Source organism: Dendrobium catenatum, unplaced genomic scaffold (assembly GCF_001605985.2).
Source record: "Dendrobium catenatum unplaced genomic scaffold, ASM160598v2 fragScaff_scaffold_157, whole genome shotgun sequence".
In the NCBI taxonomy this organism is placed as follows: domain Eukaryota; kingdom Viridiplantae; phylum Streptophyta; class Magnoliopsida; order Asparagales; family Orchidaceae; genus Dendrobium; species Dendrobium catenatum.
The window spans coordinates 955,862-983,056 of NW_021318619.1; the positions used below are offsets into that span (position 1 = coordinate 955,862).

Sequence of the window (27,195 nt, forward strand, 5' to 3'; positions counted from 1 at the left end):
TCCAACCACGCCACTGCTGTCCAAGAGAAGACCAGCTGCTGCCCAGAAATAATTCCAGGATTTTGACCAAGATCTAGTTGCTGTCCTGAATTTTAGACTCAGGAAAACTGCTGTCCAGCAGCCTAAAAGGCCATAATCTGCTGTCCTAAGCCTCTGGTAGCATAGAAGAGCAGTCCAAGGCTTGTCAAACCTAGTAGGGTGCTGTCCAGAATCTGTCTCCGGCTTCTAACCTGCTGTCCAAAGACTCCAACAGGAATTTGTTGCTGAACAGCCGCCCCAGAAACCGCTAGTTGCTGTCTACTTCCTCTCAAGCTCATAAACCCCACACCGGAGCTTCGTTTGTCTTGTTTACTTGGGTGATCTCTCTTCCTGCTCTTTTATCTTTTAGTCGTTCTCAATTATAGTTCTAATTGTTTCATGAAAAGTTGTGTTAATTCTTCCCGCTGAAGCCTAGCATTTATTAGGAGTTGTGTGAGAGATCTTTCAAGCACTACTCTTATTGTTAGATTAGGGATTTCTTGTTGAAACCCATTTCATTTGCAATGTCTAGAGCAATTGATTATTATGTGATTTTTACTTTTCGCAAGTAACTTTGCCTAAGCTTTTGTTATTGCTCTTGTGTTTTATTTCATTGTCTAAATCAACATCAAGCTTTAGTTAACTTGCTCTTAATCATCGAGCGTGCAAAATTCCTTATCTAAATCAAATTTTCATGTATGTCCTACATCAACCTGTTCCACTGCTTGAATGTTGTAATGGCCGGTGTAAACTTGTTATATTTCATTATTTGTGCTAAGTGGTATAATAGATACAAGGATCTGAAATCTGGCACAGAAGAAATTCTCATAGAAACAAACAAACCTTCTATGGGCCTTTAGTTTGATTACTCAGTTAATTCTGCATATATTATGTCATTCAAATACATGGTTAGGAAAATCATAGTTATTTCATAGCATCAGGCCTGCTTAGTTAAGATCAGATGGTGGGAAAGGCTGCTGAGTGCATTCTAATACAATGTTCTCAAATTGGATGAGGGCTCATACATTTAACGCCGTTTTGTTAAATTATCACACCTTATTCTTCTATAAAAAAAGTATGGATTCAAGATTATAATTAATTAATTGAATGAAGATTGAGAAACGGAATATTAGTATCATATGGTTATGGGTATTTGCAAAGGACGAGTATTTTGACCTAAAATTGGAATTAATAAATTATGTCATTCCTTTTTTTTCAAAAATTCATTTTTAATTTAATTATGTGAATGTCGTTCGTCGTTCAAAGTTTCGGCAACCTCCCGACGTCCCACCCCTCTTGTAGGAGAGATGTCAGGTAAGCACTTGTCTTTCAATCTTCAAAACTAACGGCACGAGATACGACGACGTTCTTCTCCTCGTTGGATCAAAGATACAATGATCGGTCTTCAATACTTGTCGTGTAAACAAGCGGGGAAGAAATTTAATTTATACAGATGTATACATGTTAGTGTAGACAAAGGGATGACAAAAGCGAGGGATTGACGGCTTGAACGTGTGCACGGTTTAATCGTAGGTTTAGATCGATTCAGTTCAGTACGATGAGGTATGTAGAGGGCTCGGGTTGGGAGGCTGGGTGTATCTGGTTACTCTGGTCAAATGGGTACAGGAGGTCGAGCAAGAGGGGCTCGGCTGGTCTTTCCTTGCGCGCGGCTGAGGGGAGACGAGAGAGGAAATTGGGCTCAATCGGAGGTCCTGAGTACAGAGTCAGGTCGAGCGCAAGATGTTGGGGCGAAATCGTGTGTGGCAAAGAGAGACAGGCCGGCTGCAATGGTCCTAGGAGTGATAGACAAAGAACAAGAGGAAGAGAGGGCTGATGGTTGGAGGCTTATGTGTGCAGCATCGAGCGAACAAAAAAAGGGCTTGGGTTGGAGGGTTCAACATCTGCATTCGTGAGTTCGAATGGAGAGAGGAAATCAGGGCCTACTATATGCTTCTGAGGGAGAAGAGAGGGAGCAGCCGGTGGAAGATCCCGTGCATGAGAGTCGAATGAGAGCGGGTCATTCATGTTCGATTTTCAGGAAACAAAAAAAACAGGAGATTGTGTCGTTTGAGCGAACAATTGCGTTGTTTGGGAGCGAATTGCATGAGGTGGGGCCGATCTTGGGCTTGCCAGTGATCAACAGTTGATAAACATTATTTTGATCTTTAGCTGTTTTTAGTATGAGACTACATAAACCTGGTTTTAGATTTATTTAAACTTGACTATTATATGCTACATAATCATTCAACTTTGGTAAAATAAGTCTAATAATACACACAAATTTACAAACTAATGCTTCTTTTTTTTCCACATAGATGCATTTTACCATATTTTTTATTATATTATTGTAGAAGTTAAATGAATAAAAGACATGCATATCAATGTAAGTTGATAAGCACCTCATATTTTCTAATCAAAACAAGTGGTTTTCATGCCATACAAAAACAACAATGGTGTGATTGCAACATAGAGGACTATAGAAGATGATTAAAATAAAAATTAAAACAAAAAATAGGGTAATATTAACCTCGTATGAAGAGAGAAATCCATCTCATATATCATTATCTAGATCCACAAATAAACTAATATCATTGACCTTACTGCAGAGTAAAACTAGGCTACTGTATTGCAAGTCCATCTTGTGATTCTCATTACAGTTATTTACCTTTATTGTTCCTTTTTTAATGTCTTTTCACTTGGCCATAGGAGAAGGTCAACAACAACAACAACAATATCAAGCTTTTATCCCACTACGTGGGGTCGACTACATGAATCTTTTTTTCTCCATTGTGTCCTGTTAAGAGTCAAATCTAATAAAGAAATGTTATTTCTATTATTTTCTAACCAATTATTTTTAGGTCTACCTCTACCTTTCTCAACACAGGCCAAAGCTACTATATCTACTCTCCTAATAGTGTCATCGGAAGGTCGACATTTTACATGACCAAACCATCTAAGGCGACTCTCTCTAATCTTATCTGTCATTGAAGCTGCTCCAAACTTTTCACGGATATGCTCATTTCGTTACTTTTGTATCTTATCTCTAAGAGTAAACCCACTCATCCACTTGAGCATCCCCATCTCAGCAACACTTAACTTAATATCAAGTAAAAAAAAAATTCAAAAGGAACATTAAAAGGAAAGAATTAAATGAGATAATTAAAATATGCTTTGAGGTAGGTGACATAATTTATGCCTAGTTTTGGTCCAAAACATATTTCTTCCATGTCTATTAGGTATCCAAGAAATAATTGTTCGCTCAGGGAGAGGAATGGCGGTAGGCGGCGCGAACCACACTTTCTAGGCTTAAGGTTTCATTTTTTCTTGAGGCAGATTGAATGTTAAATTAACCAAATTTCTCCAGATAATTACATCAAGGTTTATTCAGTTTTGGGTTTATACTTCCTATGAGGGCAAGCTCCCATATTTAATTATCCCTCATATCGCGTAGAAGAGAACTCTTGATTAACGATGAATTAATTTTTATATGTGCAAGTGCTTCAATCTTGGTTGTAGGGGATGGAAGTAGATCCGATCAAGATCCCATGGTTTCGTCATCTCGGGAGTACCGTAGATTCAAGTACACCAACACTAACAATCATTGATCGTAGTGCCCAAAGAATCTAATTAGCAGTTATAGGTTGTCCCCTCTCAGGGATCTCGAGTAAACTGAAGAGGTTAAATGTGGGTTTTAGTATTATGGTGGTTTGGTTTAGATTGAGGCTTACGGCTCTGCTTGAGAGTTGTCCAAAAGTTTAGGTTTAGTTTGGGGCTTACAGCTCCTTGGAAGTTGCCTAGTTTATTTAAATGGGTTTTACTGCTTCTATTAGAAGTAGCCCGTATGTTTGGGTAAGTCTTACGGCTTCTACATTAGAAGCAACACGCATGTTTGGGTAAGTCTTACGGCTTCTACATTAGAAGTAGCACGGACATAATATATGTTCTAAGAAGTTTTTCCTAATATCCTGATTAAAGCAGGACTTATTACCTTTATTAGAGGTTGCCTATCCAACTTAGCTTAACGGGGATTTAGCAACATACACTTAGTTTTGTACTTTTTATTGTATCAACACCAATACTAGTGTTTTGTTTACAGCAGTAGTGTCTTTATGTTAGCACTTGGTTTCTTATATTGTACACTGTAGTTTTGCCTCTAGCAATAGTGTTTGACTCACAGTACTAGCTCTTCTTACTTGTTCTGCTTCATTACTAGTTTTGCCTATAATTTTAGTTTTTTTTTTTACCACCATGTTTTCCCTTTTCAGTACTAGTCTTGTTTCAGAACTAGTTTTGTTTACCACCTAGCATTAACTTTTGTTCACTTGTTTGCATGTGTTCAAGATTTGCACAGGAGGAAGTTTACGAGGAGCTAGAGATTGTTAGGAGCTGAAGATGAGTTTGGAGAGTTTGGTGTTTAGAGTTTTGTATTTTTCTTTGTTTTGTTCGGGTGTTTTAGTGTTTTAGTTTTAGGAGTTTGATTGTAGTTGGTGTGCGTTGTACTTGGGTTTGTTTAGTGCAAACATTGATTTTTATTTTTTTAAATTTCCTTATTATTATTTTTATTTTAAAGCATTTTTATTTCATTTAATTATTATTCAATTAGTTAATTAAAGAAATTTTGAATTGGTTCTTTAATTTATGAATTAATTAGAGATATTTAAATTGGTTAATTAATTTGATTAATTAAATTAGGTTCAATTTATCAATTGAATTAAATTTTAAATTTATTATAAATTAGATTTTATTTCTTTTTAAATGAATTATTAAATTTAAGAATTTTAATTTAATTAGTTTCATTTTAATAACTTATTTAATTAGAAATTTATCTTGGTTGTTCAATTAAAATTTTTATTTTTTAGATTTATTAATAATTTATTTTAATTAATTTGAAATTTTAATTAATTAAAATTTTAAATTTATTAATTAATTTTATTTAAATCAGTTAATCAATAAATTTTAATTTTAATTTTATCGTTAAATTAATCAAATAAAACATGCTCCTCAAATTTAAAAAAAAATTCAACAGTCTCTCGAGACAATTTCGGCAACCTCCCGGCATCCCCTCCCCACGAGGGGAGGTTAGGGAGGGCACTTGCCTTTTTAATACGCCCGACCGTATAGGATTCGATGGCCGAGGGCTTTCGGGCGAGAATTGGCCCCGGTATTGGTCTTCTAGCCCTCCAATTAAGTACATGTTAATAAAATTTTGCAATTCGGTGTTCCCTTATAATTTTGGCTGCCTCTCAGCGCTCCCTCCCCGCGAGGGGAGGTTGGGGAGGGGCACTTTCCCTTTCAAGTTTCTCGATCGGATTATCGATGATAGAGAGCTTCGGGGAAAGAATCAACTTCGAAATCGGTCTTTGATCTTCAATTTTGGTGATTGCGGCACTTCATTTCTTCCTTTTCTGCTTCTCTTTTTATATTATTATTATTATTATTATTATTATTATTATTATTATATGTAAATATCCTCCTCTTCCACCCTCTCATCGCTCACTGTTTGAAACGAACAGGCAAGATGCACGGGTTTCAGCGGAATCAAGGTCGTTCACGAGTGACAGGTGAACGTCGAGTTCAATTCGTGTTTATAGATCGGGAGGCACGAGAGGTGTCGTTCGGTCGGGAGGCACTGTAGACGGATGCAGGAGTGGAGTTTGGCCAAAGGCCCTACATGTGGAGTTGGGTATGATATGTCGGTTGAGATCAGGTAGTGCAGAGGTGCAAATGAGATTGAAGCGTGCACATCAGGTATTCGACTGAGGGCTTTGGTTGCGGGGTCATTCGAGAAGGAGAGATCGAGGGCTTCCTTACGTGCGTGAGATCGAATGAGCGAGCGAAAGAAGGCTTCTACCGTGAGGGAGTTTTGTGTCGTGAGTGGGGTGGTTGTGAGATTGTGCGTGAGTCGTATTGGGAGTCGATTGCCAGTTAGAGGTCAACAATAATGGAAAATCATTTTTATAAAAAAAATGAGGCAAACCAAATGTACTGTTTTACATGTGTCCTAAGTAACCAGGTGCCCATTTGAGATACGGCGACAGACACAAAAAAACTTCAGTCCTCTAGAAGTGTGTACGCTTCAGTTTGTTTCACAAGTAAAATCTTAAGAGAGATCCAGCATTATAAATATATAATATGAGATGAACCAAATGAACTTTTTGACATGTACCCTCAAGTAACCAATGTCCAAATGCGATGCAGTGTTTGACACGAAACTCTTAAGCTCTTTAGAAGCGTGTAAGCTTCATGGTGCAAATGTGCAATATCCTGCCTTATAACTTGTACAAACTTTAAATACCGCATTTGACAAATTATTAATCCTTTTGATTTCATTGTGTTTTCCACACAAGTGTTTAAAGAGAGAAGAGCACTTGAGGAGAAATATTCAGAAGAGATGGGGTGCTTTTAGTCTGAGGAGAGAAAATGGCCAGCTAAAAACAAAACATAATGAAATAAAACAGTATGGTGGGCGCGTAAAGATATTATAAGTTGTTGTCAGAGTCTTGGGATCAAATTTCGCATGTATCAAATTTCTGCTTTTGCGTTCAACATTCCTAAGAGAGAATAAAATGGGTTCCAAAATTATGTTAGGAGAACAAATAAGAAAAAAATATACGCAAAACCCAGAAGGAAAATGGTTGATACCATACTAAAGGAATCGATTACATGTTAAAAAATTATAAACATCTAAGATACTTCAAATGAAGGTCAAGAATTCACCGAAGTAAAATATATAGCTCACCTATAACTTGAGAGAAAAATGAGTTTTATCTTAAACAAATTTAATAACTCTAGAAATCATCAGTCGTTTGTGCTATTAGTAAAATCTCAATATGAAATTGTAATAACAACGAAGAAAACTTCTAACTTTGCAGAAGCAATAAATGTTTTATATAGAGAAGCATAGTACATAAAATGAACATTTAAGAAAATAAAATAACATCTTCCATCATAAATCTAATATAAAATAAAAAATAAGAAATGAGATGAACATACCGAGCCATACCAAAGAGCATGATACACAGTTCCACAAGAACCTGCTCAACCAAACAAAAGGAGAGAGAAAAGAGGCTGTAAAAGAGTCAAATAAGAATCTTGAACATTTGGAAAAATCTATACCCACAATTCAGTTAAAAAGTAGACAAATGCAGTTAGTCATCAATGACATGCTTCAACTCTTGATTAAAGCAATAAAATCATTATAGATTGGGACAATGTCATGTATTAATATGTGTTTATACTAAGTTTTATTTTTTAGTGAGCATAATACATGTTAAAGCGAGTTTTCAAAAAAAAATTCATAAAGTTCTACCAAAAACAGCCATACGGGTTCATATTGATATGTTGAAAGGCTTCTAGTAGACTTAAACCATCATTTTCTAGCTATTTGACTTCAATTTCTCTTTTCCAAAAAAAGATTCACATGTTGCCCGACAACTACGACTTCTAACCTGATCTTAGGCAAGTAATAAATCATCAAACTAATGATGCTATAAGGTCTTTCAACCCTTCTTTCTTTATAACTATATGCATGCATCAAGTAAGTCCGTAGATAGTGTGTAATGCATTCAAGAGAGAGTTCTGCAGGAAAAGGCAAAAATGAAATCATCTGAAAATGGTTTTCCACTCTTCACTCTAGAGATAAAGGTCATATACTGATCAAATAAGAACTGCACTCAACCCGACATGAGGGGCTCTCGGGTATTCTTTTGCCCTTTTCTCCATCTAAAGATAGGATAATTTTACCTGCATTTCATTAGATAACAGTTTTTGTCATTATAACTAAGGCAAATAATGCAACTCCAAAATCAAGTATCATATTAGCGGCTCCCTGGCATAAGCCAAAAAGGTCATTAAAAATATAAAAACAAGGGTAATTAGTAATAAGATGCAACATTAGGTTCTGCTTGATTCATTCTTCTTTCAAGGGCAGCATTAACAAGATGGCAAATTTTCAAATATTAACTATTATATGCAGAGTGTTTGCTTTAGTGTTAACATTAAAAATGTTATTCTGTATAGAGTAATCGATGGTTTATGACTTTCTTCTTTTCCTTTTCTCATTTATTTTGACCTCCAGAATTGAGATAATCTGGATGTAATTTGGACTTGAATTAGAACTATTAATTTTATTCCATCGTAATCATCATCATTAACTTTATCCAACCAACTGGGTATTGGCCTTATGAATGCTCATATTCCATTTGCTTAGATTGAGTGTTGCATGGGATGTCAAACCTAGTATCTGCAAATCATTTTGAATAACTCTAATCCTTGTTACATTAATTCTAAGTTTCTAACCCTTCCCCTATAAAATTCACCGATACTAATTTTATCTATTCATCCAATCAATGCTGTTGACGAATATTTCGCACCGACTCGACCCCGATCGAGCCCGACTAGGCTTGATCGCGCTCGATCAACTCGATCGATCGACGTCGAGACAAACTCGACTCAAATTAGACTCCAATTTAATTAAATTAAATCAATTTAATTAAATTAAAATTAAATCAAATCAATTAAAACCCAATCGAACCTCGTCGAGCGTCGTCGAACCCAATTCGACGCTAATCGGCATCAATCGGAGTTCAATTTCGCAAAATTGACTCAATCGAACAAACTCGGACCCAAATAAATCACCTAAATCTATTTAGAATTACTTTATCTTCAATAAATATCACCAAGTAATTCCTTAATTTACCTTTTCTAGTTTCATAACGCATTCATCTTAATATCAATTTTTTTCCATTATCTCAATTTCGAATATAGCATCAAACCTAATGCTTTTCTTTAATAGTAATAAAATATTGCAAAACACTGCATCAAAAAATAATATTGATAAATGATAATTTATCAGTTAATTCTCTTGATCGAGCGCGAATCTCAAAACAAAATAAAGTTGGAAACTTCAAAAATTAAATTCGGGATCACATGAACTCTGATTTCAGCAAACTTACAGTCGAACTGATCGTCTTGGAAATACAAACCCAACGACACCAAATTCAACTCAATCCGAGCCCAAATGGGTCCAAATCAAGGACCCGAAGCGCTGTTGGAAAGTTCGTACCACAATTTGTGTTACCAAACGGTCTCCGAACTTGACGAGCTTATAGTCGAATCAAGCGGCTCGACGAGAAGAATCCAACGAGCCCAAGATCAACGAATTCCGACATCATTAAGACCTTGAAATATCTGATGAACGGTCCACGATCAAGGGATTCAATATCAACCGTCCATTCAAACCACTCCCGATTCGCCCCTGATCTCTCACATATTTACAGGCCATGTCACTCCATAAATCTATAAATAGACCCCTCATTTCTCTTGTGAGGGGGCCCAAGCAAGGAGAAGAAGAAGAGAAGGATAGGAGGGAAGAAACTCCTCGACCACCGCCGTCGGAATTCTGCCCGACGCCAGAATTTTGCCCGACGCCAGAGTTCTGCCCAACGTTCAAGCAGTGCCAGAATTCTGCCCAACGTTTAAGTGACACTGGAGTTTCACTCAAACTCCAAGTAACGCCGGAATTCAGCCCGACCTCCAAGTGACGCCGGAATTCCGCCTGACCTCCAAGTGACGCCGGAGTTATGTCCGATTTCCAAGTGACTCCGGAGTTTTGCCCGAATACCATCTAACGCCGGAGTTCTCCCCGGCCGCCAACTGACGTCGGACATCTACCCGACGCCGGAACTCTGCTCATCGTCAAGTTTCTACTCGACGTTAGACTTCTACTTATTGACAGACTTTCACCGGACATCTATCCAATGCTAGATTTATGTTTGTTGATGGACTTCTACCTGAGGCCGTCTTTCTGAACTCTGTCGTCAGACAACTGTCCTTCTGACTAACGTCGTCAGCCGGTTACAGTCCTTCTGGCCTCCATCGCCCGCCGACAACGGTCCTTCTGACTAACGTCGCCCGCCGACTACAATCATTCCGGCCTCAATCGCCCACCAACAATGGTCCTTCCAACTTACGTCCCCAGCCGACAACAGTCCTTCCGACCTCTGTCGCCCGTCAACTACGATCTTTCCGACTTACGTCGTCTACCGACTACAGTCTTTAAGACCAAAAAAATACATCAACAATGATGCTATGTATTCTCACCATGTAATGTACTCTATAAGATGTACATCAAGCTAAGGCCTTCCCCCGAGGAAGGACCTCACTTGTAATCAACTACAATACTAGTGGATTCATTTATATTGGGCCAGGCCCCGTGGTTTTTCCCCCTTTTCAAGGGTTTTCCACGTAAAAACATTGGTAGCTCTAATGGATAACACACCCTATCTTTTTATCTGATTGCGTGCCGGATTTTCGTACAATGCTAAGACGTTAAACTTTATATTTCTCTACCGCCGCGAATACTCCTTGACGCAACAATAAATAAATTACTTTTTAATATCTACTCTTTTACAATCTCAACAAAAAACTCACATGTTGAAATGTATAAAATTAAAACTCAGCCAACTTGCAATGATGCAATTAATAATGAAAGTGGTAACTAAATAAAACCTATTTCTAGCACACAAGACACTGCCAATCAAAATTAAATTAGAGGAGAAATATGCCATCACACTTGAGCAGACTTAGCAAGACCGAGCTTTTTACCATTCCCCTTTTAAAAATATTAGTTAAACAAAAAGCTTCATAAAAAAAAAAAAAAAAACCAATTGCTTCTGTAATGAAATAAGTGATTACCTTGACCTATTTGTTCTCCGATTGTCAGGTCTTCCCATAAAATCTCATAATCTAAGCAGTCTGTCTCCAAATCCAACTTTTGTTGGACACTACTGCTTGTACTTCCACTGCTGCTAAGACTACTTGTACTATTAGCATTTAAAGGCGACCAGGATCCTGAAGCCTCATTATTTCCAAGTCGGTTGTTTTCTTCAGGCTTACCACCACACTCGGAGGATTTTGCATGACCCGTGTCACCTTCTTGATCACCGTGCAACCATGGCCAAGAGAATCTATTCTTAATATCATTGCCATCATTCTCAGAACTTTTCCAGGGCCATGATATCCCCTTCTTAACAATCCATGCCTCAGCTTTCGAGCTTATGATCTTGTGAATCCCAGCTTTTCCTTCTGACTCCTCATTGCTATCCTTGGATGTTTTACTGGGAGACTTATCATCCATGACCCCAGAGGAAGATGCTCCAAATGGAGAAGGTGCTACATCTCCTCTTGGTGTGCTTGCGCCACTAGACATGGCATCCTCCCTGTGGTCTGAATGTATTGCATCATGATCTGATTGTTGGCTATCTCCACTTCCACCATCCCGATCAGTGCTGCTTTCATTGGCCCTTATCCGAGAACGAACTTTGTTGGTCACCTTGGTGGCCTGTACATTTGTAATGCAGAAGCAAAAGTAAGTTGGGCACTACAAAACTCTACAAGTGCATCTTTTCTGGCTAGAAAATAATATTTTGTAAACCAACTCACCAGATTTGATATTTTTGAAGCAATAGCAACTTGAAAAGGTTGTTGAGAATCAGAACCTCCTTTACTCATAAAACTTTTCTTAGGATTGTTGGGATTGTGAGATGGGGGATTGTTAGAACCAGCAGCCATCGGCTTTGAAAAACCAGAGTAAGTCCCTTCCTGAAAGCATCTGGAATCGCTGGAAACGCATATGATCCCAACCAAACTTCCATCATCATCATAAAAGGGCGTGTTAGTGATGATCGCTAAAAACCGCTCTCCCATTTTGTTTTTGACAGGAAACTTTCCAGTCCAGCTCTCCCCCATTGTTATTCTGTGTATTATGCTACTAGCAATGCAGATGTCATTGGATTCAACAAGCAGCTCAATGGCATCCTTACCAAGGGCTTCTGATTCAGAGTAACCATAAAGTCGCTCGGCGGATCGGTTCCTGTATTATAAGTACAAAAACTAAACTTCCAAGAAAACAATGTGATACTGAGATCAATTAGGTTCAGCATAACCACCACACTTTAAGAAACAAAATAAACTCCTCTCGTAGTAAAATCCAGAACCCTTAACCCAACGGTGTACCACAGGGCGCATGCATCCTTAAAATCTAATTAGGGATTCAATAGCAAAAGTTTAAGTTAATCGGAAGAATCGCATATTTATTCACTGTGCAACACATTTCCCGTTAACAAGAAAACAAGCCTTTCCCTTCTAATCAAACCACGTCTATACTTCGCTCAAACCTCCAACTCATCAAACAGACCGACAAAGCTAAACCTAATTCCACTAGCATCCCAAATCGATAAAAACCCAGCACAGAAAAAGAGCTCGTCGCATCAAAAAACAACTCACCAGTAGATAATTCTTCCAACAAGGTCGAATATATGAACCGACTGCCCCATCGACTGCAGTATATTCGGGTACTGCCTATCCGAAAGCCCGATCCCGTCAGCGACTTCGACGCCACCGCTCACCCCAGCCGACGTGCTCGGCTCGCGGCTCTCCCTCTGCAACCGCGACAAGTGCCCCAACGACGACGAAACCCTCCCCCACGCCGGAGCCCCGTGGTCGTATCCGCTGCCCTGCCGCCGCGCCATCGCCGAACCCGTGGGCGATGTACGCTGAGGCGAAACCGACTGAGACCTGCGCCGCTCCCCTCCTCCTCCACCAGGCATCAGCCTCGACATCTCCTGCTTCAGCATCGCCTGCCCTGCTTCCAGCTCCTGGAGCTTCTTCAGAAGCTCCTCGGCTGGGGCTTCCATCACAAATCCAATCCCGATATTTCTTCAGAGATAACTCATCCGTCAGCTCTCATCGGTGACGACAAGAGGGTTTTAGCTCAGATCTCTCTTTCCCTCCCTCTCCCTCTCTTCTTTTCCTTTTACTTCCCTACTTTTGGATGTCTATCTACAGATTCGTGGGCTCTGTAATCGTTATTGGTATGTCTCCTTTTATATCATCAATTTATCGCACCCTATATCCTCAATCTCTCCCATCCAGTTGTTGTTCAGTGCTCGCCTGTGGAACCCCATCATTCCCCACAGGAGAGGGCAGACAGTTTTACAGATAGAAAAGTCTCCCACTTTCACCACATAGATGGCCAGCATTTTTCTCATAGTTAAGCATTAAAACTTCATTATTTTAAGTTATCATTGACATTTGAAAATGATGTGCCCGTTGATGATGTACTTTGTAGTTTATGTGCTTATTTTATGCTAAATATGCTCTTTTTATACTGTTCTCATGCATCATAAATAAATTCTTCTTTATCTCACTAGGAGAAATTATTTAGACTAGAATTAAAATTGAACACATGAATATGCGACGTGGATTTGTTTTGTATATTACTTTTTCTTTATGTCATACATAGTAAAAGCGCAACAAAGGCGTAGCATTTTGTACCTGTTTGTCGAAGCAAAGCAAACGAATTTTTGCTACGCCCGATTGGTCCTGGAGAATGAAAATGCCGAATATTTGGAGAAACAGCATCCGAAGAACCAAACGAGAAGAGAAATAGTGAAATGTGAAAAAGCCTCATTTTAACGTCTTTTCACCTTTTGAACCACATGCATTCAACTTTTTAGTGTCCATCGGACTGATAAGACAAAAAAAAAAGTAATATACAAAAAAAGCATGTGGCATATCCACGTGCCCATTTTTAATAGGAGTCCGGACGTAGCGGTACATCCAGTCTTCGTACCAAATAATTCCTCATAAGGATAGGCTATATTACTCGTTTTTCTTCGTTATGTACTATTAACTGTCAAATTCTTCTAAATAAGATAAAAATATTATTTCTAATATTTTCTAACTCAATTATTTTAGGTCTACGTTCGGTCAAAGAATTGTTACTCAATTTTTGCTTAGTATTTGATCGGTATTGTTGTATATTGTTTGATAATAACGAGGAATATCACTATGGGAAGACCAATACCGAGTAATACCGAGCAATACTGAGTATTACCAAAAAATACCGAGTTTTTCTAGAAAAAATTCTGTATTTTTTTTGTATTACTCGGTATTACTCTGTATTTTGTCTTCACATAATGTTATTTCTCGTTATTATTGGTATTGCTCGGTATTTCTCGTTTTGTGCCTGTGATCTTAGTGTCAGCTGAACGTAGCTCTACGTACGTTCACCAGACCAAATAAAAGTTCCATTTTCACGTCTTTTGAACCTCATGCATTCATTTTTTTAGTGTCGATCGGGCTGACAATACAAAAAAAAAATGCAAGTGGCATATCCACGTGTCCTTTTTTAATAGGAGTCCGGGCGTAGCGCTACATCCAGTCTCCGTACCGAATAATTCCTCATAGGATAAGCTATATTACTCATTTTTCTTCGTTGTGTACTATTAAATGTCAAATTCTTTTAAATAAGATAAAAATATTATTTCTAATATTTTCTAACTCAATTTTTTTAGGTCTATCTCTATCTTTGTTAACATGGTCAAATATAATACATATATTCTTCTAATCAAGTCATCAAAAGACCTATATTTCTTTCCGCATGTGATAATAAAAATGAAAAATATTAGTTATGATTTTGGTGAATTTTGATATTTGAGTAAAAACTTTAAAAATAAAAGTGAGAGATTGTTAGGTGATATTTTTTGTAAATATTAATAAAAACAATGTACATCAATAATGATTTGGAGGTTATTCATTTTTTTAATGAGATTAATATACCATTTTGATATCGTATGTTACACTAATCTTAGCACAAAATGAACGGTCTCCAATATTCAAGATATCCTATCATTTTTTAATAATAAAAATTTGAGTATTATGTATGTAAAAAATAATAATAAAATTTACATCAAGATGAGTTTAGAGGCTATCAATCTTTGAATGATGAGTTTGAAATATAAATTTGATATTTAAAAATTTAGAATTTAAATTTTATAATAATATCATTTTTTATATATTCCTAGCTTAATTATTTAGGTTTTTCTTAGAAATAACAATCAATAAATAAAAAAATTATATAATTTTCTTCAATCATTAAGTTACAATATTAATTCACATCATTATATTGCCTTTTAATACTTAATGTCATTATATTCTTCTTTCACATTTTATTGGAGAAATTATTGTGTGCGGAATCCGCACACAATAATTTCTCGTTCTATTGTCATTTTTTTTTATGATATAATATGTAAAGTTAAATAAAATAATTTAGTTTTTTATTTAAACTTAAAATTAAAAATAATTACATATATGATGTGATATATGAATAGTGCTAAGATAGGGATGTGATAGTTCATAATGAATTAAAATAATTCTTTTTTTAAAAAAAAAATTTTGTTTAATCACAATCATGTCATGTCTCTTGTAGCTTTTAAGTATATTTGGATCCAAATAAAAATATATGACATGAGGCATTCATATAACACACAAGGTGTCAACTCCTCATTTCATGTAACAAATTTAATATTTATGAAGATGTCATATAGACTATTACATTGGGCAAATTATTGCATCCGGTCATCGGACGCGAAGATAGGTTTGTATATTAATAAAATATTATTTTAAATTAAGCGCGTCAAAAGAGCAGGTAAAGCGCTGTCAAAAATGCAGGTAAAGCACAGTTAAATCGCACCTAAAACGCACCTAAAGAGAATCAAAGTGCAGTCAAAAACGCAGGTAACGTGACATGTTTTTATTGAATGTCCGAACCAATTCTGCGCATCCGATGACCGGATGCAATAATTTGCCATTACATTGGGATGTCTAACAGTGATTGTCAGTCAATTTATTACTTTACGTGTCAAAAATAAGTTACTTCATTTCATCAAATTAATGTATGAAAAGTTATAATATATTTTTTGTGAAATAAATATTGATGTTTTGATCGGTAGTTTTATTTTTATTATAATTTTTATTAATAAAAGAAATTAGATAGCTCTGGTTGTTGTTTATCAAAATATAAAAATAATTCTTCTGATTTAGATTTTGGGCCATCACAAAAGCAATCTTTAAAAAAATGATGAAAGTTTAATTTTTTGGCATTATTTCGAATGACTTTATTACTGTTTCTTGAATAAATTTTCTAGTACAAAAATTTTATTTTTTGTATTAGAAAACTACTTTAAGAAGCAGTAAGAAAACTGCCTTGAACGAAACCTAAGTGCAATCCAATAATTTTTTTTTTTTATATCATAGTTATTTCATTATCATAAGTCCTAAATCACGATAGTTATTCATTTTTTATTGTCTTAGGCTTTGTTTGGGATAATTTCCATTCAGCTTTTTAAAGTAAATTTTTAGTACAAATTTTTCTTTTTTATTTTTTTTTATTAAATATATGCTTTATAAAGACGTACGAAAATTATCCCAAACAAAACCTTAATGATTTTATATGTCACATTATGAAATGATATAAGTCTTCACAAAACTCAAACAATAACTAACAAGTTAATATAATATGTAGATGATATAAGCACCTCAAGTGGCTAATCACCTACTACAAAAGAAAACTAAAAGGCACTATGGTCGTGAACTTTGAACATCTAACATAAGAAATTAAGAATTATGTAACCAAACCACCAAAAAATTAGAAGAAAGTTTTAATTTCTCGATAAATTAAATTTTTAATCATCGGTTCTTCTATAAAAATCTAAATTTTTTAAGAATTTTATTGAATATATCCATATTTCTTTCTTAGGGCTTATTTAGGATAATTTTTTACTGCTTTCTAAAGCAACTTTTTAATATAAAAATTTACAATTAAATTATTTTAAAAGAAAAAATCTTTAAAAATAGCAAGAAAATAGTCTCAAATGAAGCTTTAATATCTTTGGCTTCGTCCGAGACACAAAAAAAGTTATTCAGCTCAAAAAAATATTCTTCGAGAAAATTGTGTACTAAAAGTCACTTTTAAAAACAGTTGAAAGGTATTCCAAACAAGAGAAATTATTCTGTGCGGAGTCCGGACGGGAAGAACCGTCCGGACTGTAATTATACACACTGTATGCAAATTTGTACACAGTGTGTACATTCACATATCTGAAAGGTTCTTCACGTCCGGACTCTACACATAATAATTTATCTCCAAACAAAAACTTTATTTTCAAAGAAAAAACGATGAGATTTCCTATTAGAAACTTTTATATGTTACAATATGAATATTTATCATGTCAATGTCATAACAAATTTTTATTATATTATAAACCCATTATAAATTAATTTTATCTTACATAATTTCAAACTTTCTAGCGTAGATAGTTGAATTAACAGCATTGATAAACTTAAAGCATAAATTCAACATCTCTAAAGAGAAGACTCTAAATAAGCTATTAATAACTTCTTCTCCACCCGTAACCTCTCTTTGATTTTCACGTACATTGAAAAAAAATCTTAATTTGCTGTCCTTAAAGCTAATTTGAAAACTATTTTGGGGTTTTCTGCAAAACTACCTTCGCTTTAGGTAAGGAAGCAAGTGGGCACGTGGGTTTTGCAAATTTAGTATCTTATGGTTTCTTCTTAGTGCAAGTTGATCTATACTCCTTTTGTTTAATTGGAATGCAAAAATTATTAAAGCATTATAATTTATTTTGCTTAAATATTAATTTTTTTATTCCTTGTTGTAATTTTATAAATTTTAAATAACAATTTATTAGTGTAATAAGTATAATATTTGCAAAAGCGTTGAAATATTTACAGAAATATTTCAATTTTCATAAATGTAACCTTCCGAGAATATTACTATCATTATTTAAAAATTAATTTGTTAGTTTCTCATGGAGATGAGGGTAGGAAATATGTAAATTATATATTCCTTTAGATAAATATATATTTTTTTGTTATTTATGCAAAAAGTTAATTTATCTACTGAAAAAAATTTCAATCAAATAAATGGATGACAATTAATTTTCCATTGAAATTATTTTCTTTTTTTAATTTGCTTTATTTTAATTTCTTAAATTAAATAGCCTTTTAAGAAAAATAATTCCATATAATACCATTAAATTTAAGGGAGATTAAAGTAATGATCATAATTTTTTTATATATTTATATATTTAATATCAAATTTTTTATATTACAAATGTAAAATACAATATTTAAACCACAATGAAAATATCATTAATCTAAACTCACATATGTCTACTCAGATATTTAGTGAGCAGTTGGCAAATCACGATAAAAACTAGACTTTCAAAAGGACTCACCCACCGGTGAAACTCACCCAAGGAATCAGTAGGCATAAATAAATATAAAACATTAGGGCTTATCAATAGCGGAATTTAGACGAACTCATATTTTGACTATTTTGTCCATCTTCAATAAATGCGGTTGCCCAAATTCTACGAAAAATTTTCATTTTCATTTCATATAAAAAATTATATATTTCACAATCCTATTTCGCCCACCCTCAGCAAAGAGGCTGATTCCGCCCATGACTTATAAATAAATTTACCCAAACGATTTCCTCATCCCAAATTTTATGTGTAATAAAAAGAGAGAGAAATAAAAAAAATATGAAATTTTTTGAAAAAGAAGGTATATATAGCATACTTTATTCTACCTATTTTTCAATTTTAAATATTATTTTTTATTAAGCATAAAAATATGATATATGTGATAAATATCAATTTACTCAATTATCACTCCCTCTACACCTCTCATTTCTCACCCTTCCCTCACTCAACCGAGTCTTTTGTGGCTTTCTTTTGCTTGCAAGTTGTTTGTATTGGCTGGTCCACTTTTTTGGGTAGAATTGCAATAATACAATTGTTTTATTTTACTTTATACCCTTCATTAACCCACAGGTTTCTGCATTTGTAAATACTTTTATTATTTTACGTGTGAATGTAAGGGCTGACGCTGATAACTTGAAGAGAATCAAACTTTCCAATGCTCACATGTGTGGGGCCGCTCATATAAAGATTATAAAGATACAGCTGCCCCACACGCACACTTTGCGAATTGGGCTTAGAAAGGGCCTAATCAAAGCAGATCCGGCCTTTTGAAACTGGGCTAAGACCAAAATATGGAGCAGCTAAATAATTAGATTAAAGTTTCATTTGGGACTGTTTTTATTGTTTCTTAAAGTAGCTTTTTAGTACAAAATTTAAAATTTTGTAGTAAAAAGCTGTTTTAAGAAGCAGCAAAAAAGCTGTCCTAAACGAAACCTAATGCTTCGTTTGAGACAACTTTCTTATTGTTTCTTAAAGCAGCTTACGTGTACAAAAATTTTAATTTTATATTTGAAAATTATTTTAACAAGCAGAAAGAAAGCCGTCCTAAGGCTTCGTTTGGGATGACTTTCTTATTGCTTCTTAAAACAACTTTTTAAGTACAAAACTAAACTTTTTAATACAAAGTTTTAATATTTGTACTAAAAAATAGCTTTAAAAAATGTAAGAAAGTACAAGAGGGGGGGGGGGGGAATGTAAAAAAGTTTTTCACAAAATGTTAAGCCTAAGACTGTTTCTACTCAGTTTTGTTATCCTGTCGTTTATGTAATGCACAGTCCTATGACTCAAAGTCTCCTTTCTAGAAACACCAGGTAGATACTCAATCATTATATCCTCAGATTTCAATGCACAAAAAAGCCAGTTTTAAAGGCACTTAGCATTTCATTGGGCTACTTCATCATTCATCATTGCTCCATTCATTAAAAGCGTACAGGGAGTATTTTCAAACCATTACAGTTTTAAACGGTCCAATATATCCATCATTTACCAATATTCACATTGTGTAATCTATAGATTGCAAAAATGTAGACATTCTAATTTTCAAAAATCAAACGAATGTATAAAAAAGTGGTGGATCAAGTTACTTGAATAACCCTCCGCAGTGTTACAATAACCAAAATTCACAATGACGTTTTTTTCAAGATTTTCTAAAACACTCTATTTTTGAAAAACAAGCTATGATACCAATTGAACATTACTAAATGACCAAGATGGGGTGAATTGTGAAAAACTTTTCTCAATAAAAATCAACCCTAAACATGAGTTCTAGTCTTTTTTATTTTGAATATCTTGACAACATAAAACGTTAAACGAATTTTCTTTCTAAAAAATTTCACCACGCAATATTATGATTAAAAGTAAGTGCAAGTAAAAAGTAAATTGACGATAAGCGAAAAAACACACCAAGGATTTTTATAGTGGTTCAGTCAAAAGATGACCTACCTCCACTCCCCAGTAGTCCTACCGTCCGGGATTTTCACTACAAATATAGTGGCTCCTTTTGCCCCCCTCGGTTAAGGCGGAGAAGCCTTTACAAAACAATCACTTTCACTAACCCGCGTGCGGAGTCCCAAACTTCGTTTTTTCCTCCTAGCGACAGCAGTAGAATCTTCTCGTTTTTCTCCCTCCTGGAGAAGGCAGAGACCTCGAGTCACGGATGTAGATGAGCCTTTCCCTTGGAGATCCTCCCTCAAATTCTTCTAGGGCCACAGGAGGAGCAAGATGCAGCAAGTTCGGAGCAACCGTGTGATCTCCCTCACACCTCTTCTCCCTCACAACGCTCACCTTCTCCTTCCTCTCTCGACCCTAAAGAACTTCTCTAGAACTCTCTCCCTTGGAATCCCTCTCTAACCACGTTCTCCCTCTCTGTAAATCTTATTGAAAAAGGACGAGATTAACACCTAAAACAGGCTCCAAAATCCCTTTGATTTCAAAAGTAGCCGTTACTGTTCGTACAGTACGATTCAACATCGTACAGTACGATATTCATAAACAGGCTTCGACCTGGTACAAAGATGTACGAACAGTTAAAAATAATTTGTACTGTACGATATAATATCGTACGGTACGATCCACAAACTACTATTCATACAGGACGATGGTCTGGACGACCAAATGTCGTCTCTGTTCATCGTATGGTACGATTACTATCGTACAGTATGATGAGACAAAAACCAAGAGATTGTCCGGGACGATTAAACTTCATCTCTGTTCATCGTATGGTATGATCATGTTCGTACAGTACGTTGTTCAAAATATAATTATGCCTAGATTTCATGCACTAATCACGGGTTAATTTAAGTAAGTATTTAAAACAGATCGTACAATTCGAAAAGAATCGTACAGTACGAACGGCGCAAAATCACTTACTTAAACTAAACCACGGTTAGGGTTTTGGATCTGAACATATCGTACAGTACGACTATATTCGTACAGTACGATATATTCACAGAATCGTCCACATAGCTCGGATCGTACGATACGAATTAAAATCGTACAGTACGATCTCCAGATAAGAAATTCTATTACATTCTGCATTTAAAAACAAACTCTCCCCCTGTGTGTGTGCATGGTTGCTCTTACTCTTATGCATTTTGTGTTCAGACTCAAGAAAATAAAAATACAATAAATAGAAAAATACAATATCTGACTCATACTCCTAATCTACCTGTTCTTGAGTCTTCCTTTCGTTCTGAGTCACTTGTGATCTTCATGAAATATTAGTACTCAAGGACAATAGCAAATAAACTAATATTCAATGAAAAGTTATTTCAAAACAATCATTATTTGGCATCATCAAAATCTCAAACTCGGGGTCATGGGTTGCAACAATCAGACGACGTATATCTTAGCGTAGACGTCTGTTCCGAAGTCCGAGATACAGCCGGTAGATTACAGTCCGGCGTCCAGGTAGAAACTTAGCGAAGAGTGAGAAGTATGCAAGCGTTCGAAGCAGAAGTCCGACGTCTGTTGTTGACAACAAAGAGAACTCGGCTATCAGCTTGGCGGAGTTTTCCAGCGTCAGGTCAGGGAATTCTGTTGGTTAATTACTGGAAGCGATATTCAGCATCACGTGGCACGAGTTGTGGCGAATCTGAGCGTTTCCTGAATAGATAACGAGGGCAGAGTTCCAGGCGTCTTTAAGCGGCAGAAAAGCTCCGAAGCGGTGGTACGAGAGAGGTAAGGTCATCCTATATATCCCTTTCTCCTCTCTTCTCTTCTTACTTCTCATCTCTTAATCTATGAGCCTGAGTGTAAGAAAATGAGGGTAACTATTAAAATATAAAGTTTATTCTGGACGTGGCACAGCCCGTATAGAGAAGTAAAGAGATCAAGGCGCGAATCATGGGACGTGATACCGAAATGGGACCGACCGATATGAATCCTTCGATCATCGACACCGTTTTGTTGGACATTTTGAAGCCTTAATGATTCTGAATTTGAGATACTTAGGGACTCGTTGGATAATACGTCATCGTCGAGACGAATTCGATTCGGTATAAGCTCGCCAAAATCAGGAGAACCGTTTGGTAACCAAATTGCGGTTGAACCTCCAACAAGCGCTTTGAAACCCTTGATTCGGACTCAATTTGGCTGGATTGGGTTGATCTTGTGTACCGTTGGTTTGATATTTACGAACGCTTCAGTTTTGACAAGTAAGCTCGCTGAATGGCAGTTAATATGCTTCCCCGAATTAATTTTTGAAGTTATCCCAACTAGTTATTGCCTACGAATTCGTGCACCGTCAAGATGATTTTTGTGATGACGTATCCAAATATCACTCGTAAGAGTAATTAAAAATGCTGATAAATAATAAAGGGATGATGGGCATTAGTATCATAACTGGCTAGCGTTCGAGTCTATTTGTGATTGATTTTCAACTGAGGAAGATTCGATAATTGCAAATTTTGTATACATTGTCAAGAATGCATAACATAGTCGGCGATAGTAAGTTGAAGGTTGTCGGCAATCATCCATATTAGTCGACAACAGTTAGTGAATTATGCGTCATCATGGTGATCATCTCAGTGTCAATAAGTGGGCAGAAAAATTAGGGATTCTTCTTATCCAATATTTTTCTACTCTTTTACCATCTCTCATAATGTGATATGACGCCATATTTTTAAATTTTTATAAATGTGATAGATGGTTATAATTTTGTAAAAGATTAAATACTATCAATAAATAAAATTAGAATGATGGCCCTATTGAATAATAATTTTTGACATTCGTTGCACTGATCTATGCCATTAAAATAATAATTTTGATAAACAATTAATTTTTTTAAAAAAAGTTTGAATGCTTTGTAATTAACAATTTAGGAAGTCGAGATTCATGCAGGTCCAAATCTAGAGCAGTTAGTGAACTTAAATCTCAAATTTAATTTGTATATAACTAGAGGTTGTTTGCTTGACTTGCAAAAAGTTGTAATAAAACTATTTCAAATACAAGGATTTTAGAATATTGATGACATGGTTTGAAATGAAAATTGTAGCATTAAATTTTTAGTAATTTGAAATTCAACATAATGATATTATTTTTTTATGTATTTTGGATCCCTCTGGAATTGGGCAAGTTAACAAAGTACCTAAAATTCATTTTAAATTATTGTTACTTGATTGCCTTGCACCCTATAGTCAACCATCGTCGCCGCACCCATCACAGCCACACTGTTACTTGAGCGTTCACACCACCATTACACCACCATCATTTAGTAAAATGTTGTCGGCCACCAACCTCCGTCGGTTGACCTTCACCGGCCAACACCTCCATTTGCTGACCATCGCTGGCCACCACCTCTGTTTGCTACCGCGCATTACTAGATGCGGCTTCCAATCGGTAGTCCGTCTGGCCGACCACCGAAAAAACCACCGCAACTGATCGTCGATCGTCGCCGCAATTGTTGATGTAATAACTGAATATACGTAAATAAATTTTTCTTTAAAAATATGAAAATGTCTGATTAGAGCCATTTTGGGTTGGACGATGAGCATTGCGACAGATTAGATTGGGAGAACTGATTTAGATTAATAGTACATGCACAAGGTTCTCTAGAATCAAGGTTGTGAAAACCGGACACGGACACGAACCGAAGAGGGAGAGATTCACGGTTCACGGTCGAACCGGGGTCGAACAGATGACTAATAAAATAATTATATAATTAAAATTTAATAAAATAAAAATCAGATAATAATATAATATATTATATGAGCATTTATAATATTTATAAATTTTATACATTAAAATATCATTTAATAATTATACATTTATAAGAACTAACACTTAATATAATTTATTTATAATATAAATATTTATGATCATTAATATATACATAATTGGAATCACTATGACCATTTAATAATATTTATAAATTTAAAATATATATATAATAATATATACAAAATTATAATATAATATCATTTAAAAATAATATATTTTTATTATAATTTAATATATTTTATAAGATAATATTAATATAATATATAAATTTTAATATTAATTATTTTTTTAACATATTATATATTTATTATGCAATGTTATAAATACATATTATCAATTTGTAGCCAGACTAAGTAAAAATTTAAAGGCCGCATAAGAAAAAATTGAAGCCCAACTACGCCTCCAAATTCACATTCTAAAGTATTCATTAGCAAGTAGCAACTTTTTTAGTCCCACATCATAGGGGGAGGTGGACAGATCCTTCCCTTGAACCCTTTATAAAGTGAGAAGTCGTCTTTTGGCAAAACAAATTATGTGAGATATTTAAGATATCTTGCATGAATTTGATGAATTTTCGTCATATTTAATAAAAATATTTTTAAAAAGTTTAAAAAAATTTAATAAACTAAAATATATTTAATTTTAATTAAAAAAAAAATTTTTACAAACCGGCCGGTTTCTTCTCCCAACTCGGACCGGTTCAACGGTTCACCGGTTGAACCGCCGGTTCAATCCGGTTTGATCCGGTTCCTATGGAATGTCTTGTGGTTGATCCATTCATAGTCACATAGTTCTATAGACTTAAATGATTAGACAACACAATATAAGGTATGTCAAATTTGAACTAGAGATATTTAAAAATGTGGACAAACATCTCAAATCAACTTGATTCAATTTGAGGTCAAAGTCATATATGGTTTGGAAAGTATGTATATAAAACTCATATACTATTGAAGGCTTGTCTTTCTTAGACCATACATGATTATAATCATGAGAATTTTTCAATTGAGGAGAGATCCTCACTGATTCCGTAGAGCCCTAATATGCAATGAATTTAATTTTGATTTACTTGCATTCGAATTTACAATAATTTAGGTCAAATCAAGACCCCATATTTTTGTAAATTCAAAATATTAGAAATTTATGCATCAATGGACTTTGAAAAAATTATGGGAGATCAATCTTAGACTCTATTACATTTCTGCCAAAATTCAGCTCAAAATAATATATATATTATATATATATATATATATATTATATAATATATATTATATATATATATAATAATGTATATATTAAAATTGAAAAGAATGAGGACAACAACTCCAAAATGGATAGGAAGTGAAATTCCTATGAATTTTTGAAGTTCTGTGATTTTCTAAATTAAAATATGAGTTTAATAACATGGGTCAAACGGCGGCGCTGGACCTGGCTTACCTCGGCTGGATTGGGGAGCCAACTAACCACTAATCGATTTAAAAGAGATGAGTCCGATCTTTTATGAAAGAGTAGTAGAAATATTTTATTTAATGATTTTGGAGAGTTGGAGCTGATATCTAGAGATTCCCTAATTCGCCCTTTGACTTATGTTGGGTACCAAAATGCTAAGGACTTAATGCAATTTAAAATTTTAACTCTTTTAATTTATTTCTAATGCAATGCATGCTAGCTAACAACTTCAAATTAAATATGCTTGAAATTTTAAAATAGATTTAGAAATAATTTTTTAGGAAGACTGAACTTTCCCAGGTCCGCACCTCGTCCTCATAGATCAGACTATCCGGGCTCTACCCGCAGACGGGGAAGGGTCAAGCAAGGAGAGAGTAGTAAAGAAATATGCATGCGACCCCGGGGTCGATCCCCGACTAATTCCCTAAATTCGTTATATTTTCCTATATTATTTAGACTCACTAAATTTTAAACTTTAAGATTATGAGAATAAAAATTTTCACACCCTTACAGAGTTTCACGTATCCAGACGAAAACAAAAGCGGCACACAAACGTCAAAAAACTAAGAAAAGCAGACAATCCTAAATGCATTCATTCAAAATATTAAATATAAATGAATTAAATTAATGAATGTCCTAAGCAAAGTTGCCTTGCTTATTACAAATCAGGTATTGCAAAAAGTAAAGTGGCGGGCACCACTGACAAACAACCCGGTCTAAACCTAGTAGGAGACACAAGTGGTTTTGAGTAGGATACTCTTTGTCTTCAAGTTTCAATCTTTGCTCTCATTTGGGCTCCTTTCCTTCATGCTCTTTGAATTCTTCGTAGTAGGTTACCCAAATGGATAAGAGGGCCCTCCTTTGAGGGGAAGACCAACTCTTTCCTCTTTGGGTAGGGAAGAAGTGATCCAAATTTTGAATCTCCAAATAGAAAAGGGCTACTCCCCTAAGGGGTGTCCTTTTCCTCTTTGGAGTCCAAACTTTGGACCTATATATTCCAACTCAAAAATCCTACTTTCACAACACACTTGACATTTACACAAATTACCATTTATGTGAAAATGAAAAAATTATACGTACTATCCTGCAAGGTTATCCTAAGCAGTTAATAAATCAAAATAAATTTTCAAGCAGTTATACATGTGCATTAAAGTAAGTAAAGACACTGGTCCACGCTCTTTTTTTATTTGGGGCTTTAGCAGCTGAAGCACATATGCAAACATTTATAATAATTAAAAAAAATTTATTGATACTAGCCCTTTTTACTGCCCTGCATGAGCTGGACACCTATAGAAAATTATGTGAGCATCCAGATCGCTCCTATCCTAAGGATAATCTAAATCGCCAAACACATCAATCATCCATAAAGTGCAAATAAAAGTAAGGCAGACATAGTAAGTATAGTCATCACAACATGTAGTGAAAAACCACAAAGAATCTGGCACACAACAGTAAAGTAAACATCGACAAACCTAGATCTATGGTTGGTTTCCTAGCAAATTATCTAAGTGTGTGTAAAAAGTCGTGTGGCTAGGGGTTTGGGGTTACCTGGAAGGAAGACGGAGACATGCTGGGTCAAAGGGTGATCTCAATTGGGCCTGAGGAGGTCCAATTCGATCAGGTGGCTTAGTTTGACTCAAACCTGCTCGGTTCGGGTCAAATTGGGCTAACCCAGACTAGGCCAGACCCTGGGCTTGATGTGGGAAATGGTTTGGGTTTGGTCGACCCAATGCAAGTGGTGTATTGGGTTCAATTTAATCTGGGTTCAAAGATGGCTCGGGTTGATCCAAATCTTGCTCGGTTCGGGTCGAATTGGGCTCAAACCCAGGCTAGGCCAGACCTAGGCTTGATGTGGGAGATGTTTGGGTATGTTCCA

The 27,195-nt window shown here is 35.3% G+C and overlaps 1 protein-coding gene across 3 annotated transcripts in view; it reads right to left on the reverse strand.

Annotated features, from left to right (window-relative positions):
* The window catches only part of LOC110099472 (RGS domain-containing serine/threonine-protein kinase A), a 61,021-nt gene extending 48,013 nt beyond the window's left edge, over nucleotides 1–13,008 (reverse strand). The window contains exons 1-5 of one of the 3 annotated variants that reach the window (XM_020826631.2): nucleotides 12,304–13,007; nucleotides 11,461–11,890; nucleotides 10,714–11,359; nucleotides 7,672–7,761; nucleotides 7,012–7,052 (exon numbers count right to left, since the gene is read on the reverse strand). In XM_020826631.2, the coding sequence (XP_020682290.1) occupies nucleotides 7,012–7,052; nucleotides 7,672–7,761; nucleotides 10,714–11,359; nucleotides 11,461–11,890; nucleotides 12,304–12,713 (1,617 nt within the window). In that variant the 5' untranslated portion in view covers nucleotides 12,714–13,007. Of the gene's footprint in view, nucleotides 1–7,011; nucleotides 7,053–7,671; nucleotides 7,762–10,713; nucleotides 11,360–11,460; nucleotides 11,891–12,303 lie in introns of all 3 variants that reach the window. The other 2 variants (XM_028692818.1, XM_020826632.2) reach the window with 2 other exon arrangements.
* Nucleotides 13,009–27,195: the final 14,187 nt, after the last annotated feature.